The sequence below is a fragment of the Lycorma delicatula genome, chromosome 10 (assembly GCF_047948215.1).
Source record: "Lycorma delicatula isolate Av1 chromosome 10, ASM4794821v1, whole genome shotgun sequence".
NCBI lineage: Eukaryota > Metazoa > Arthropoda > Insecta > Hemiptera > Fulgoridae > Lycorma > Lycorma delicatula.
In genome coordinates, this window is record NC_134464.1 from 10,413,186 (window position 1) to 10,432,844 (window position 19,659).

The window sequence follows — 19,659 nt, forward strand, 5'->3', positions numbered from 1 at the left end:
TGGATTTTAATTGAGAAAGAAAACAACTGAACTTATGTTAAATTATAACCTTAAAAACTAAAAAGAAATTATGAAATTGACATAATTTAATGATACTTAAAATATCAGCTGAATCAACATATGAACAATGATGTTAAATGCAAAAATACATGAATATACATTTTTTAAATACACAATTTAACAAAGCCTGAAAACAAGAGAACATAAAAAAACCTTATTTTCAAATTAGATACTTAAAACATAACATCAATAGAAAGTGGAACTGGAAAACAGTAGCACTACTAACATATACTGTAATACGAAAATTAGCAGTGAACAGATGTGATTAGCTTACAAAAAATAAATTGCAATAAATCTTAATTAGCACTGGCCTTTTCTGAATTAAGAACATCAACAAACTTAATGTTAAATAATTAATACATGTAATTCTAGTTTAATGTAAAAAAAGGACACAATAATATTCTAGTACAAAAAGAGTTAATTACAATAATCCAATTGAAATTAATAAACATATAAATAGAGTTCCTTTGCTAGTAAGCTTCCTTGAAAAATATAAATTACAAAGTCCTAAAACATAATTGCACATAAGGAACAAATTGTTTTAGGTTAATTTTACAGCAGTAATGAACACAGTTCATGAATAGAAATGGATTAATCTCGGCGATTAACAAGATATAAGGTTGCAGCTGAACAATGACACAATCTTATGTAAGTAACCTGTCGTGACTGTACTTAAGTGAATAAATGGTTTTTTAAATTAAACATGAAATTGAAATGCGTAATGCACGATGAACGGAATGTTCCACAAATATTAATGATAAAATAACTGTTTAACGTAATAAATGATGAAAATTAAACTTGCCTGTAGCACACCAATATTAGTAAACGACGAACTCGTAAATGAAGGTAAAACTAATACATACAGTAAATTCCTGGGCGTGGTCCGCCGTGGTGTATCAGAAATACAGTGGTGAGAGTGTGGCTTCGAGGTTGAGCAAGACTGGGCGTCTGAAATGTGTAGAAACGAGTTTGAAGAAATTCTGCTTCGCTGAAATTGTAATAAGAAGCTGGAGAAAATTCGGCGTTGACAGAATTGACAGCTTGTAGTAATTGAAGCACTTTCAGGAAAAACGAAATATAGTGAATTTGAAGAATAACTGGTCTATTCTGGACTGCGTTGTACGAAGTAAAGAAGTGAAGTAAGTCCATAGGTCAACACACCAAGAAAGTCTGTTCTGGACAGCAACTGTACGAAGATAGAGAGAAGACCGAGTCCTGGGTCAGCATACTACGAAAGTCTAATCTGGACAGCGTTGTACGAGAGGGAAAGAGAACGGTCCACAAATGGTGAGAGTCAAATTTGAACTGCAACATTAAGAGATAGAGAAAAGACCGAGTCCTGGGTCCGCACATTACAAAAGTAAAAGTCTGGTCTGGACTGAAGAAAATGATGGCGTGAAGAGTAGAGGGGGTAACAAAGAAGGCAATAAACCGACGAGAGTGTATGTGTTGATAACAAGAGCTAGTGTGCTGGTATTGGTAAGACAAAGAAAATTAGCATAGACGGGAAGTTTGGGTAAGAAACAACATATCGAAAAATTAATATTATAAGCAAACAGACCATTAAAAGAGTTATGTAAGCTATTTATATATTTCAGTAAAGATACTGAAATATGAACAAGTACAGGAAATGATCGCAGACAAAGAAATGTATATTTCTAGGAACTTGACAATATTAAAATGAGCTAACAAAAAACAGTTAAAAATTAACGTGGTTAAATAGAAATTGCTTTTATGAAACATTGCGACCACAGCAGATAAGATAAATACAAAAAACATTACTGAAAATAAAAACAACTTTACTCCAAACGGCGTAAACAAGAACCATATGAAGAATAGTGCAATGAGTTTTTACAGTGTACTGCCACTACTGATGAAACCCGAATTCACTATTTTGCTCTAAAAAGTAAAAGATTATGGTGACATCTTTCATCTCTGAAACTGAAAAAAACAGAAACCACTTTTTCAGTAGGAAAAATTATGGCTTCATTCTTTTGGAATATGCAGGCTATTACATACATCCATTTTCCTAATAGAGCAGTGTTCTACAAAAACAGAGTATTACAGAAATTTACAGAATGGTCAGTAAAAATAGCTATCCAAAACTAATGTAAAAAAGTCAACATTCCATCTGTTTTTTTATAAGATAATGTATGCCCTCATGTGCTGTTTATACAATGGCTACAATCTGTGAATTAAAGTGGACTAATCAACAAAATCTGCACTATAATACAGACCTCGCACCCACTGTCCTTCACATGTGGACGCATAAAAGGCTCAAGGGGGTAAAAAGCTTTTTTCCAGTGAAGTCACTAAAGCTGTTCATCAAGAGTGGGCCTGTCAGCAGACACAGAAATCTTTTCTGAAAGAATCAGAAACAATCTTAAAAATACCTTCCGTGCATTGAAAAGGAGGGAGAATATGCTGAAAAGTAACTGTGTGTAATTTACTTATTTTAAATTACTTTTTGAATATATAATGAACTATATTTAGATTTGAATGCTCCTTAATAATAAAAAAAAATTATTGAGTTAATAAATTCATAAATAAAAAATAAATTATCATACCACTATTACACTGGAATTGTCTTGCTTGACATATTAGTAGAACTGTTGAACTGTTGTTACTTTTTTGTCCTTTATCCTCACTTGGTTTTTCACAACCAAATTCATCAGATCCATCATTACAGTCTTTTACATCATCACATTTCCACCATAATGGTATACATGTTCCATCTTCACATTTAAACGTAAAGTTGCTATTACAAGACTGTATGAAAAAATATAATCAATAAATTAACACTAAATATTATAAAAATTGTTATTATACAGAAGAAAAAAATATTAAATATTTTTTACAGCAATAGTTAATATTGTGTTTTCGATAATATATATCTATTTAATATTTTAATTGTTTTATTTTTCTCTCTACAAAAATACTAATGAAACAAGAACATAACATCGCTTTCTGCTGTAGATTGTAGAATTTTGTGATCGCCTCCTATGTTAATAATTAGATTGCAAAATTAAACTAATAAATTTTAAAATACATAAAAAGAATTTACTGCATGAATATTGATCTACTTTTACCAAATCCTAGAAACTATATAATCATAGCAAAAAGCAAATTACATTTTGTTTAGAAAAGAAATTATGCTTCTTTAAAAAGAATAAGTAAAAATAGATTAATCAAGAAAATATTTAACTACTTCCAAAAACTTAAAAGGAAACCTAATCAGTTTAAAGAAATGTAAGAAAAACTAAAAGAACTAGATAGAAAAGAAATGTTTAGATACAAAAATACAAAATCTACAGCTTCCAAGAAAAACAGAACAAAAATACGCAAATTAGAACACGACAAAAATGAACTAAAACTGAAAGATTGAAAAAAATTAGCAAAACAAAATGCAAAAGTTGTGTAAATATTAAACATAACTTACACGTTATGTAAACTAAATAACTACAAAAAAAAAAAAATTAAGACAACATAAACTGTTGGGTAAAGTTAACAAAAAATAAAAGAACACACAGCTTGTATTTGCCAAAAGAAATTGGACTTTAATTAGAAAGAAAACAACTGAACTTATGATAAATCATAACCTTAAAAAATTAAAAGAAATTATGAAATAAACTTAACTTAATTCTATATAAGAAATATCAGCTGAAAACAGCATATCAGTAATGATATTAAATGAGAAAATACATGAATTTACATTTTTCAAATACACATTTTTAAAATCTACAATTTAACAAAGCCTGAAAACAAGAGAACATAAAACACCTTATTTACAATTATATACTTAGAAAAACATAAAATCAATAAACATAGTATGACTGGTAAACTATTGCATTACTGACATATGCTGTAATATTGAAAAATTAGCAATGAACAAATGTCATTAACTTAGACAATAAACTACAGTAAATCTTATTATTGGCACTGGCCATTTCTGAATTATGAACATCATCAAACTTAACATTAAATAATTAAAACATGTAATTCAAGTTTAGTGTAGAAAAAAGGTCACAATAATATTATAGTACAAAAAGAGTTAATTACAATAATCCAATTGAAATAAGTAAACATATAAATAGAGTTCATTTTAGAAAATAAGTTTCTTGAAAACATATTAAATATTATTAAAAATATATACCTATTACGCAGATCTCCCTTTTATTTAAAATACTCAACAACATACTCTTTTAGATTCTGACGTTTGCCTCCAAGTCATTAGTCCATAAAGATATAAATGAAAAATCAAAATTATTAGATTTATTAAATTACATTTAAATCCATTTTAGATTTTAACTGGATCTAAAATGTAACAGCAGGTGAAACATCGATTAAAAAAAAAACCACAAGATGAGATTAAAACTATCTTACTTATAATTATATTTAGTAATAAATAACAAACCCCAATATGATCAAATGGTCCAGGTGGTGGCCGTGTAGATGGAGGTGGAGGAGTTGTACAATTGTCCTCATCACTATTATCATCAGGACCACAGTCTGATTCACCATCACAAACCCATGAATCAAATATACATCGGTTATTTTTTTTACACTATAAAAGAAAACAAAATTAAAATTATTTTTATTAATAACATGCACACTTTATATATAGATTGAAATTGACTAACACTAAAAATTTAGCTTTAATCAAACTTATAATTAAATCAACACACCAAGAACACAATATAATCTATATATATAAAAATGTTAAGTTCATTTGTGTACGGCTTCAAAAACTCAAAATGTTCTGCACCGATTGAGCTCAAATTTTAGCACGATATATAACCCCCATCAAAGATTGTTTTCATTTATTTTTAATAAATCTATCTATCTATTTTTAATTTGTACTTTTTTTTAATAAATAAGAGACTAATAAATCAGATGGAAATGTAAACAAAGGAAAACCAATCAGATCAATGCAAGATGGCTGCTGTCAAACACAACGACCAATCACAAAGAGCCCGTATGGCCGTTGCCAATGTAAAAAAAATCACAACTGATTAAGTAACAAATTTCTTTGAATTATATTTAACAGCTAAAACATCTGTATTTTATTAAAAAAAAAAAACACCAAAACAAAAAGAAAAGCCACCAAGAAGGATGACTTATAGTAAGTAAGTAAATTAAAACACCTAACTTTCTTATATCCCAGATAGACTTAAGACTATGCAAATAAAAAAAGTCGAAATAACCAAATACACAGAAAATAATATCCCTACATAATGACCAAAAATTTTTTGTTAGGTTATTTTTTTACATATATATATATATATATATATATATATATATATATGACCAAACAATCGTTTTTTGGTCATTTAGCGTTCTTTGCTATGTAAAAGCAAAGAACAAAATTCACAAATAGTAACACTGAAACCACACAACTAAGTATTCGTTTTTTTTTGTTTTTTCTAACCTCCGAAACCACCGTTATGCATTGCTTCAGATGATGATATGAATGATTTATAGCTTATGAAAATGCCATGCCTGACCAGGATTCCAACTCGAAACCACCGGATTAAAGTCCGAGACGTTACCACTCGCGCCATGGAGGCCGGCAAACATATTCCTTAAGAGCCGAATAAAAACACGACTTACCAATATGGCGTTGTGTGTCAAACCAATTTTATACAGACTTTAATTACTTTTAATACACGAAACCCTTTGTAATGATTGAACATTAACTTAAACCTCTTCAAAAATTATTCCTTTTGAACTAAGCCACATTTTGATATCATTGTTTTAATATAACACGGCTGGAATTCTTTTCGTTTAATGATAAGAAGCGTTGTCGAAGACAATAACCGAATTCTCTTCCAAAGGACATAATACACCGCTAAACTATTTCTAAATAATTCAAATTCGTGTAATATTTTTACGAATCGCGTTTCTATCAAAATCTCACCTTTTTCTCAATTGACCTGCGGGGTTTTGTTTTCTTTGGAGACCGTAATTCATTAGTAGATTCATACTCGAGAATCACATTGTACACTGAAGCAGCACAACTTCTACTTACGTTAGCAGTTTAACATCTGAAATCAATGCTGTTTGATTATTCTGTAATTTGTAAACATTACTCTGCTTTTGTAAGCATTTAAATGATGTATTTTTTGCACGAATTAAGGGCTTTTTTTTGTAGCCCACAAATCTTTATATATAAAAATGTTAAGTTCGTTTGTGTATGCTTCAAAAACTCAAAATGTTCTGCACCGATTGAGCTCAAATTTTAGCACAATATATAACCAGCATCAAAGATTGTTTTTATCTATTTTTCGCATCAGTCACATACCCACGACCGCGAGAAAACAGTTATTTTAACGGTCAGCTGTGTATCAGTGACCGCCCCATCTGCCAGAAGTGAGGGGAACACTCACCATACTAGCTAACGACAACCGCAGTCACATGTGAAACAATATCTGTTCCTAATTACATTGTTTATTAACAAAAAAAAAAAAGAAACGTATCCACTTGCATCTGATTCAGATTATTATACAATCTGAATTAAATATTCACTTTAATCGAGGTACTTTTGTGTGATCGTGTCGTGATTGAGCTGCGCCTTTCACCAAGCTCTGAATTTATTAGAAAACGACCAACAGTGGGATATATGTATTAATGACGCGTGCAACACTGCACATACACACCAAATTCGCGCATTATTTGCAATTATATTGACCGCTTGCTTCCCTTCATCTCCCACAGAGTTATGGGAAAGATATCGATCGCATATGGGTGAGGATATTTTGCATAAAGTACGCCTAGAAAATACCAATATGACCATGGAATTTACAGAAGGCATTTACAACGAAGCATTGATAAATATTGAAGACAAGTGCTTAACTATTGCAAATAAAGTTCTTAGTCAATTGGGAATGCCAGCACCCACCCGAGCTGCGATTGCTTCATTTGATGTAGATTTACGCCGTGAACAGAGTTACAACATTGGTGATCTTCAGTCATATGTCCAATCCCAATTAAACATTCCCAAATTATTAATTGTTCAGTCAATTAAACATTCCCAAATTAACGCGTAAACAGAAAGTAAACAGAAAGATGATGGAGTTGGGGGGACCTTCTTCTTGGATGCGCCAGGAGGAACTGAGAAAACATTCCTCAGATTGATTCTAGCAACGGTTCGATCAAAAAATGACAATTATCCTGTTGCGGAATATTAATCAGCCAAAACTGCAACAGCACGCGACTTGCAGTTAAGAAATTGATGAATAATGTAGTGGAAGCAACGATTTTAATGGGGCCTTTCAAAGGTGAAGATGTTCTCATTCCTCGAATACCCATAATCCCGACCGATACACCATTTTAATTTAAAAGATTGCAATTCCCAATTCGATTGGCATTTGCAATCACAATCAATAAAGCTCAAGGTCAATCTTTAGAATTGTGTGGTTTAGATGCAGATTGCTTCTCACATGGGCAACTGTATGTTGCGTGTTCCTGAATCGGCAAACCAGATAGCCTTTATATCTACGCAGACAGTGGAAAAACAAAAAATATTGTATATCCACAAGTATTGCAAAATTAAACTTCTATGAAACGTATGCTTTGTTTTGTATCTCATTTCTCATCCATGCAACCACAATGTGCCACAGCGAAGCGTGGCGGGTAGAGCTAGTTTATTCCATAAATAACTTATGATTTAAATGACGAGAAGTGGAGATAACGATGGAAAACCACGCCAATGTCTTTTGGAACAATATAGGAATTTCTTGGAAAATAACATCACAATCAATTCTATAGCATCTAATAAGAAATTAAAAATGTAAAAAAGGAAAATGTTCAAAAGTAATATTAAGACAATTCAAGCAGCTGATCATCCTCCTTACAGCCCTGACCTAACACCTTCAGTAATAACCACTTCATGAAGAGAAACGGCTTCCATCTTGATTCTGCTTTGATGATCAGGAGTTACAATCTAGTTTGAGAATATGAATGGAATCACAGGTAGGATTTTATATGACGGAATTTAGTAGTATGATATTGTTTTTTTATAAATAAACTTACCTCACAGATAGACCGTGTAAAACTTTCTTTCTAAAGGACCTTCATTGACATTTTACTCCTTGTTTCTGCTAATAAATTGTTAGTTTTTTTATTTAAACCTTTAACTACCAAACCCAAGTATACTTAAAAAAAGCCAACTTGGCTGACCACACATTGAACATGAGTTTACTGGGATAAAACTTTCAAAACACTGTATAAACACAAGTACACTTATTATACACACATTATCTGTTTGAATTCCTGCCAAGATGAGTTGCCAACTGTATTCTATTATTAAAATGTAGTTACAGTTGAATAAAGTAATTTTTTGTCAATGAACTCAAGCGGTTGTTGCTTGTTGTTCTCTAATCTGACCGATCTCTTTTCTCGGTAAACACAAATATTTTTATTTGATTTCAATTCAGAATTAGCCGATAGTGATACTGAAATATCTGATGAAGATAATTTTAGCGATAGTGATTTATGAGTATAGTACAATAGAACCTCCAGTCAAACGATATAAAAAGTTTGGGCCTGCTTCAGAAAGTTATAAGTGGGCTTTTAATAAACCTCTTCCTATCGTTCACAATTTCACCTATATAATGGAGTAAAAATAATGGCCTGAATGATTTTTGAAACTGAAAAATCTTGTTTTCATTGATTCAATAAAAATCTGGTGGCTTGGTTCATTTAGAAAAATTCTACAAATTTTAATATTAAAAATCAAGGAGTATTTTGATTTTACCCAGAAAAAAGATGGTTTTTCCTTTTGTCACTGATCCAAACTTAAACGGTATGGAGATTTCACATTTGTGCTTGTTGTATCGATGAGTTATTACCAAGATGAGATGATCTTCAACCTTTATCAAAGTACTAGGAAGTTCACAAATTTTGTTGTTGCTTAAAATACTATACAATATTATTTATATTGCCACATGAAATGTTTTTAACTACATTTTATATCATAACAATGCTCTTGGGAACACATCAAATTTTACAAACTTGTTACAGGTTTAACAAAACTGTTCAGAACATTTTAAAATTACTTTCATTACATAGGCGAATAATTAAGGTGTAAGGATAAATTTACTTTTAAATTTCATAACTGGAAGAGGGCTTAAATTTAGAAGGAAGATCACTACTACCGGTTTTATTTTTAATCCGAACTAAAAATAAGAATAAATTACGTTAGTAAATATTAACAACACCTAAATTATTTTAAATATAAATAAATACCTTGAACTGCCATGACTGACAAGATGTAGTAGCACAACTTTTCTCATCGGAGTTATCTGGGCAATCTTTTTCACCATCACATTGCCATGTCATTGGTATACACTCACCAGTATCACAACGGAATGTATCACCTATTTTAGCAATGAAAATTTATTAAAAATTACAGGCCGATTCTTTTACTTAAAATGTTAATTTCATTTTTTGTGTTGCAGTGATGCAGAATGATCGAATGGTTTTACTTACAAATTCTTGCCTACATGGTTATGTATATATAAAAAGTGTAGCAAAACATTTCAAAATAAGTGCTTTAGCTTTGAGTGTGTTAACAAAATCTATTAACTGATAATTGTGTGATGAATGTGCAAGTTTCAATAGATATAATAAAAATGTTCATTTGGCATGCTTGAAATTCTTTTTAGCACATTTTAAAGTAACACTAACTTCTCTCTGTAATCAACTTCTTTAAAAAGTTTATGGTAGAAAATTTGTAGTTAGAACTGAATGAAAATAGCTAAAAATATAATTTGGCTATTCTCCTCCCACCTAAGTATAAGTTTTAAAAATCTAATTTTTTTTAGTGTGTGTGTGTGTGTGTCTTAATACTAGTTAAATATGTTAATTAATGAAAAGATATTACTATGTTAAATTTACATTTTCTCTCTCACACTCTATTTATGCAAGGTGTATCATTAAGTTCTCCTGGGACTTACATAAACTATTCTACTCATAAAAATAATGGAATAAGTTCACATAAACATATGTCCTAAAGTGCTTTGTTTGCGAGTTACAGCTAATGAAAGATTTTGCTCGGATTTCAGCTATCGCCACTGACAGTGAAACTGCTTTCAGAAGCTATCAACTCTTCTCAGGTATATTTTCTTTTTCTGTTTAGCCTCCGGAACCACCGTAAGATAGTATTTTCAGAGGATGAGTGAGGATGATATGTATGTATGTAAATGAAGTGTAGTCTTGTACAGTTACAATTGCTGTAGACCTAGTTGTATTTTAAATTTTAAAGCACTATGCAAATACAATTACTAAGATTAACTGAAAATAATTTTAATCCTCTTTACAAATTTTTATTTAATATTATTATAAAATATTTTTTTCCTGCCGAGTGTAATTTATATAAAAGTTGAAATTTTGTCTTATTCGTTTTAAATTATTTTGACAATGAACCCATTATCCTCCCACATTCAAATTTTGTATATTATTTAACAATAATGTAAGCCTATTTACCATAATTTAATTAAAAATTTTGAGAATGTGTTTTTCCAAAATCTGAAATTAAAATTTCTTATTGGAAATATTTTTCATGAAACCTATAATATGTTACATGTCATAGAAAAAGCAATAAAAAGCTACAAAATGACACCATTCACATGTCTTTAATTTAATTAGGAGAGAAGCTATTAATTAATATTTAACGAATTTGCTGTTGTGCGATTTTAAGCAATTTCTGAAAACTTTACATATTCATATTTTTTATTCAGGTGGGTATAATAGAATAAAATTTAGCATTTTTCTTAGTCTATATGGGAACTACCTATGTACAAAATTTCATTACATACTGAGATGGTGAGGTAAAAAAAAAGTAATAAAACTGTGTTGATTTGACATGGAGTAATCCAAAAACAACTTTTGATACAAGAAGGAAAATCGTTACAGAGACTGAAAAAGGCGTGCAAATATCATTTGAACAGTGACGTTCAGTCAGTTTTTGACACCAAAGGAATTGTTTCTTATGAGTTTCTATCTTCAGTACAGACAATCCAGTTTCCATTTCTATTCTAAAAGTTGTAAGGCATCTCCATAGGAATGAAAGGAAAAAAATCTGAAACTTTCACCATCTGCAAGGCCTTGTCTGTTTGTCTATTTGCGAGTTTTGTACAAAAATTCATTCAGTGTCATCCTTCACCTGGTCTGGAAAACTGACCTACTTTTTTATTTCAAAAATTAACATTGCCATTAAAAGAACAGATTTGAGAAAATAGACTCCATAAAAAAATAGGCAAACATCTTGAAAGCTCTTTTGAAAAGTGCATTCCTGAACAGTTTCTGAAAGCGGAAAGGATATTAGGAACAGTGTGCTTAACGGATATGAAAATACTTTGATGAAGAAGACTATGCAGTAATTATTTAATCAAATTTTTTTTAGAAAAAGTTTAATAATTTTTGAACATATTATGTATATACAGGAGCTTATTTCAAATTTTATATGTTCTTTTCTCATCTTGAAGGAAAAATGTTTTATAATTTACAACTGTGATGACTTTTAGATATGACTTAAGGGAAAAATGAGTTAAAGCTCAAAATTTTTAAACAACCTTTGCACAATTATTTTTTTATTTTGGATGGAGGATACCTTGAGAATAAATAAAATTTGGAATAAAACTGATGTTTATTCAGATAAATAATATACACACAAGTAAAGCAAATTGTAGGTAAATAAACAGATTAAAAATATTATTAAGGGTTACACATTTTGCCCTCAGGAAAACAGTAAAACACTAATTTATTTGGTACCAGGAGGAATTGGGGTAACTCAACTTACAACATATATAGACAAGATCTGATCCTATCTGCCATACACTTATTTAAAAAGTAATGGCTTAGTAAGAATTTTTTATAAATTTTTACTAAAAGCCAGAGAAGCCATTGCTAAAAATATGCATGACTGGTTACTGGTAAACCCATTCTAGACATTTAATAAAGATTTTTATCTTACAACTGCAATTTCTTTAATCTTAAGTTTAAGACACGACTGAATTTGTTCTAATTTCAACATGTCTTAACTGAAAACCTTGATTTATATCAGTTTTAATGAAATTTGAAGTATTTTAAAAACTTCCTTTTTGTAATTTTATTTATGTTTGCAATAAAATTAGCAAATTTCTGTTCATTATGACGTGCAATTTAATTTAAATACTTTGTATTTAGTTGTAAAGTAACATGTCACTAATTTTTTAAATTTTCTTACATCATTCAAACCTAAATCATTTCTTAACTTTCCAGCTGTCTAAGAACTGTTAAATAATCATTAAATACATAAATTTTTATGGTAAAATAATATTACCATAATAAGAATTTTTTTATTATTTTTTTAAAGACTTAAGAACTGCAATTAACTCGGTCAACAAAATCAATAAACCAAATTTAGTGATGGAATCTTGAACTAAAAAAAAAAAGAAAAAAAAGTGCAGCATTCTGCACATTGTGTGCATACAAATCTAACATAAATTGTACAATATAATTTAATATAATTTGTATACATACTACTTTTACAAGTTTCTTTTGATGTTTGAGGAGTTGTACAATTTAATTCATCCGAACCATCCCTGCAATCATCTTCGCCATCACACACCCAACGTTTTGATATACACCTTTTATTATTACACTGGAATTGAAGATTAGTACAAGTAGGATATGCTGTAAAAATCAAAATTAAAAACTGATGCTTATTCAGATAAATAATAATATACACACGAGTAAAGCAAACTAGGTAAACAAATAAATTAAAAATATTATTAAGGGATATATACTTTGCCCTCAGGAAAACAATAAAACACTAATATCACTGGTTTTTCAATGTGCTAAAACTCGGGTTGATCACCCTCTCTATATTCTCCTCCTTTATATCTTGCGCAAAGATCATGAGTATTAACATCAGATGCTGGACTTGCTTTGTACTACACTATTACTCTCGTGAACTGTACACGTTACAGCAGACTGTATCTCATACAAGGTTTTATAAAAATCTAATTAGCATTTGAGATATCTATTGGCAAATGCCAGACTTTCTCTTATGTTGGACTGTCGATCAAGGATGATTGTTTATTTTTAAACTAGGCGTGAATTTCATAATTTTAATATTATACACGAACTTCTATAAAAATGAATAAATTTTAATTAATAAATTAAATATAATTTTAGCTTACTATATTTATTTTTCTTTAATTCCTTTCAAATGTCTAACTTATTTTTTCTTTACTAACGAGCAGAAACAGGAACTAACTCATCAGCATACGAGCAACTAATCGAATTAGAAGAAAAAGAAAAAAATCTTATAACTAAATATTCTAAAACTAATACAATGTTAATAACATTTATATATTTATTGGAAAATAACTAAAAACTTACTGCAATTAACTTCATCGCTTCCATCAGGACAATCCAGATCAATATCGCATCGCCAATATTGCGGTATACACGTACCAGCTTTGCATTGGAACTGTTCTGGTGAACATGTTGTGATTTGGCAATTCAACTAAAAAAATTAAAATCACAAATAAGTAAGAAATAATGAACTAAAAATAATTAGAAAACTTTAAATTTAATACAGAAATAAAATGTAACATATAAACAGACATAAGTTACGTTAGCTTAATCTCATCTAACGTACTGTGGATTAAGAAAGTTTTATGTTTTGGTTGCCATTTTAATTTTTTAATAGTTCATATTTTTAAAAGCCTTATCTTAGTGTGGAAAATTCATCCTCCCATATTTGATCAAGTCATCTAAAAGAAAGAAAATCTGGTAAAAGCTAAACTGGATGTTTGTTTAAATAAAAAAAATACTTCAATCATTTCATAAGTTATTTTGTTTTAATCTAGAGTATAACAGTCCCTTAAGAAAATTTAATATTATTGAAAAATGTATTTTTTTTAATTTTATTTTAATCAAGATTCTTTGATATTCTACCAGAGTACCAAATATGGTTCTCAACATTTAATTACTAAGTCTGTATTTTTATTAATGTGTTGAAAGGAATGGTCGGGGTCAGTTCTATAGGATTAAAAAAGTAAAAACCTGGAGCATATTTATCTGTTATTAACTTTTAATAAAATTCTATTTGTTTAATAGGTATAAGGTAATGTAATAAAATCTATAAATGATTTTTTTTTAAATTTACAAACACTTTTTGTCGGTTCTATAAAAAAACCTCAAAACTATAACACAAAATGGAAAATAGGAAGACATTCAAAAACCATCTACAAAACCTTTACTTAAAATCTCTTAACTATATGCCCATTTTGCTTGTTAAATAATCAGTGAAAACAGATAGGTAATAGTGCATATTAAGAAAATAAGCATATGCAAAATTTAAGAAATACAATTTCTTAAGAGATATAATCAATAACCACTAAAGGGGAAGTGTTTCTCATCGGTCATAGAAACCAATGATGGTTGTGAGTTTCATCCTTGAGATTTCCTTTATTGGGTTCTTTAACGCAAAATTTTATCACCTGCCTACTTGCAGTACTTTGATCAACAATTTCATCATCGTAATGGTTTTTAGATGATAATGAATATCAATAAACTATTTCTGCTGTTAAAAATTCAATCACATGTTCATTATAGTATATGATCGTGAAATTTTTTTATCCGATCTCACCCGAATTGAAAATAAGATTTTAAATATAAGTATTTCTGTTATTGTAAGATTTTAATTTTCATTTAAGATAAATTAACTATTTCACTCTGATAATGCGTATTAAAATAGATGCAGAATATTTATACTTCAATCTTTTCATTAGTTACACAATGTAAACAAGATAAATACCTAATGTGTTCTTATTTCATACGAAATAAGAACACATACATATTTTGCCCTCAGGAAAACAATAAAACACTAATATTGCTGATCTCTCCACACAAGATATGCTAGCAAATAATTTATTGTAGAAAAATAATAGTAAATTCATTTGTGAAAATGTGCAGATGTTAAGTTACAGTGCTAATGAAATATTAGCAAAAAAAGAATACATCTAAAACATATTATAAATTTGAATGTGTCAATTATCAGCCAAGTAAATGTCTTTATCTAAGCTTATTGTATAAAATCTCCATAGTTAACTTCAATTTAGATCAAGACATGATTTAGGTATTAATTACATTATTTACTTTAATAGGAAATTATGTTTAAACTACTCTTGGAACATAAATATTTATCAAATTGAAAACCATAAATTATATAACCATAAATATATCAAAACCCTGAAAACCATAAATTCGCTTGGTTTATTTTATTTTTAATAAAATATTAATAATTTAATACCAAGCGAATTTATGGTTTTTTAAAATATATATTCAGTACAATTCCATTTACTGAGATTCAGCGCATTTGGACTAATTTAGCATCAACATAATACAAATAGATATATTCTTCTTAAAAACCTTCAAAATCCATTTCTTTCATAATTTTAGTCTGATATTTTAATTTTAAGTAAGTATAGCATCATAAAATACATGTAGACAGAACAAATGATTAATTTAAAAAAATGAAATTAATTTTTTTAAATTTAAATTCAAATTTAAGCTTATTCATCAGTAAATTAAAGATTAGAGAACAGAGCCCATCAATTAGGTACTTGTGTTTACCATATGAGTGGCTGTAGGCTCTCAAAAGCATATTGGAGAATTCACCAAACATTTGTTTGATGAAGTGGCTATACTGTAAGCTGATTCTCCTTCTTTTTAAGCTTATTTTCTTCAAATTTTATTTTATAGTTAAATAATTTATTATTATGTACACACACACACACACACACACACACACACACACACACACACATATATATATTTTTTTTAAAATTACAAATATAAATTAATTATTTTCATACTACTCATATAGTCATTTTTTAAATTATGGTCATCATTATATCTTTATGATGTAAAAATATGATAACAATGATGTTAAAAATTTAATGTAACTTCACTACAACATTATAATGACACATACTGGGATAAAAGTGCCTTGAAACCCGATGCAAAGAAAACAAAAATTGTTATGGGAAAGGAATAAGACTAAATACAGTTGATGATATAGTTAATTTTCAATATTTTTTTTCTTACCGATACTTTTCAATGACCATGTTGATATTATGTATGAAATAAAAAGAAAATCTAGAATAGGAAGATATAATAGTAAATTCCTTAACATTATGAAATTAAATAACACATTAACCTGATAAATCATTTAAATTAATTTTTCTTGTCTTCAATCATTTGACTGGTTTGATGCAACTCTCCAAGATTCTCTATCTAATGTACAACAATTTCAGCCATGCGGCAAATCGTTGGTTATGTAAACTGTTTACCATAAGTAATGCCACATAACCAGTTATTAATAATCACCTCCTTTGTTTATTTTCAAAATTTACACTTCATTAATTAAACAATGCAATGTGTTATAATAATTTATGTTTGTTAAGTTCACATTTATTCAAATTTTAAAGATATATTGAATATGTATAGCTAGAACAATAAAGATTTAGTAATGTTGTTGCTAATACATCTTAAAGGAAAGTAAATTCAATATAATTAATTCTAACAATAATTAGATCAGCTGGTTCAATAACAAATAAGAAGAAAGATGATGACAGGAGATGATTTCATTAAGTAAGAGGACAAAGAAAACAAATGAAGCTGAATATCTAGTGCTAGTTGTTACATTTCAGTATACCCCCTACATCCTACGTCCTTAACAATTTGTTTTACATATTCCAAACATTGCCTGCCTGCACGATTTTTCCCATCTACCTGTCCCTCCAGCATCAAAGCATAAATGTAATTGAACTTACTTCATCAGATCCATCACCGCAGTCGTTATCTCCATCGCATTTCCAATCCTTAGGTATACATAAGCTGTTATGGCATTTAAAATGAATTGATGGACAGGTTATATCAACTGGAATAAAAGAAAATAATACAATGAGCATTTAAAATATATACTGGTGGCTGAAAAGTAATTTAAACCACCTGTCCAACCATTTTTATAAATGAAATAACTGGACGTGGAATTCTTCCTTGTACCAGGGGGCTACTATAATGAATGTAAATTTCACTTCTTCTCGTGGTAGGCGACTCAAAAATTTTAAGTGGACCAATGGTATATCACTTTAAAGAGCTCAACGAGACGAGAAAAATGATACAATTAAAACTAAATTGTTGGCCGTCAATCCAAAATGGCGACCAACAATGTGTCTGTTTCAGATAGCTAGAATTACGGTTATTGTACGATTCACTTCAGTTTTATTGTTGCTTAAGGTATCCCGATTCTTTCTTTGGAGATCTTCTCTGATAAGAGAGGTTAACTCGGTAAGCCATAATTAGAGTTTCAGCTTTCAGGGGTGGGTGGCTCAAAAGTTTTACATGGGACTATGGTCATGTGATATGATAAGTTGTTTTAAAGGTATTTGTGAGACAAGCAAAACCATATGAAAGAATTAAATTCTGACTATTTAAACAAAACTGGTGACCATAAATGTCACTACGTTAACTAAATATTGAAAAAATGAACTATTAAACTTTTTCAAATACTTCTTTTAATTAAGCTTACAGTCTTGAAGAATTTTATTTAATTTAAGTAAATAACAGTTTGCAATTTAATTACTTTTTCATGTGTAATTAATTTTATCTTTTATTTAAAAAGAAGTCCCATAATCTCATGAATTAAAAATATTGCATAATAAAATTATTCCAGTTAAAAACTATTATTGCTTCTTCTCTCATATTAAATGTTCAAACTTTGCCCTCCCTATTTCTCCATGCAGTAATACAGATGCCGCTCAAACGCTTCTTTTGCATTCAGAAAAATGTCTGGTGAAATCTTCCTACATTCTACCTCAATGCATTCCCGTAATTCTTCAAGAGAAATTGGCTGAACTATAAACAACATTAAATGCCCCCACAGGAAAAAAATCAAGTGGATTCAGGTCAGGTGACCTGGCTGGCCATTCAATACTATGTTGACCCACCCAATGATTTTTAAACTGCTGGTTCAATGCACTTCTCACTGCAAGCAGTGTGAAGGAGCACCATCTAACTGAAAAAAACACATCTTCCCTAATGAATAAAGGTTGTCTGTTTAGTCTACAAGCTATCTCAATCAAATTGTCAAGAGCTGGAATTATCTGTTTGTTCAGCTAAGCATAGTACATAACAGCATCTAAGTTACCATTAATGACAAATGGTACGAGATGTGTGTAGCCTATTATTTCAACCCATATATTTAACTGCTCTTGATTGTGGGTATGACTTTTGCAATAACAGTAAAGGTTATTTTGGACTAATACCTACTATTATTCCTGTTAACATACCTCATAAAAAGTAAAAGAGTCTTCATCAATGAATGATATGTTAAAAGCAAGAAATAGTTCTTGCTGTTAATGTCAAAATTTTACTGAATTCAACACTCCTATCAAAATCATCTTCAATAAATTCTTGTACTAATTAAATATTATATGGATGGTATTTATGTTTTTTAATACTTATGCTCTGACCACCACAAAAAATTATTTTTTTTTGTAATCACTACTGTCGATTTTTTATTATTAACAGAAATTTCTCCAATACCATCTTATCATACCATCTTCAATAACTTCATACCATTAACATACCATCTTCAATAACTTCATTTATACTGAGTCGGCCAGGCTTTTTATTATCTAAAATGCTACTAAAACGTTGGAATGTTTCTATTAAATTTCTGACTGCATTCCTGGAAATTGTACAAGGTTGCCGCGCATTAAATGAATTAGCTGTTCCTTTGTATGTTTTTATTTTTCCAAATAAAAATACAATTTCTACTCTTCCTTTTTTGACCTTTCTCTTTATTTCTCTTTTTTGTAATTTAAACTTTTTTAAGCTTGCTAATAAAAAATACAAAATTTCATCTAAAAATAACACTAATGCAGTTACACTTTAACATCCGTATGCTACATCACAAAATCTACAATATAAATTTTGAAATATGTAACCTCTCTTTTTCTGAACCTCTGGAACCAGCATAAGGTATGATATGTATGAACAACCTTCAGAGGATGATATGTATGAATGTAAATGAAGCGTAGTCTTGTACAGTCTCAGGTCGACCATTCCTGAGGTGTGTGGTTAGTTGAAACCCAACCATCAGAGAACTCTGGTGTCCATGATCTAGTATTCAAATAAGTATAAAAGTAACTGCCTTTACTAGGATTTCAACTTTAGAACTCTTGATTACCTTAAAAACAATGGTTTTTTTCAATTCAAGGAAGAGTAGAAATAGTATTTTTATTTGGGGAAATAAAAACATACAAAAGAACAGCTAATTCATTTACTGCACTGCATTGTTATACAATTTCCAGGAATGCAGTCACAAATTTAATAGAAAAATTTCAATACACTGGTCACATTTTAGATGAGAAATGTAACCTAACTTTGTTTAATTGTCAATCAGCTGTTGCAAGACATTGCCAACTTATGAAATAAAAATTACTTTTTTAAAAGTTTCTTATGGAATAAAATTAAATGTTAAAAATTAGTAAATTAATTTTTTTTAAATGGATGAGTATTTCCTGTTGATTCTTGTGG

General features: G+C 29.4%; 1 protein-coding gene across 1 annotated transcript in view; it reads right to left on the reverse strand.

Annotated features, from left to right (window-relative positions):
- The window catches only part of LOC142331119 (sortilin-related receptor-like), a 172,062-nt gene that overhangs the window by 49,864 nt on the left and 102,539 nt on the right, over positions 1–19,659 (reverse strand). The window contains exons 16-21 of the mRNA XM_075376801.1: positions 16,890–16,996; positions 13,447–13,573; positions 12,583–12,735; positions 9,307–9,437; positions 4,475–4,624; positions 2,628–2,829 (exon numbers count right to left, since the gene is read on the reverse strand). Of these exons, the coding sequence (XP_075232916.1) occupies positions 2,628–2,829; positions 4,475–4,624; positions 9,307–9,437; positions 12,583–12,735; positions 13,447–13,573; positions 16,890–16,996 (870 nt within the window). The remainder of the gene's footprint in view (positions 1–2,627; positions 2,830–4,474; positions 4,625–9,306; positions 9,438–12,582; positions 12,736–13,446; positions 13,574–16,889; positions 16,997–19,659) is intronic.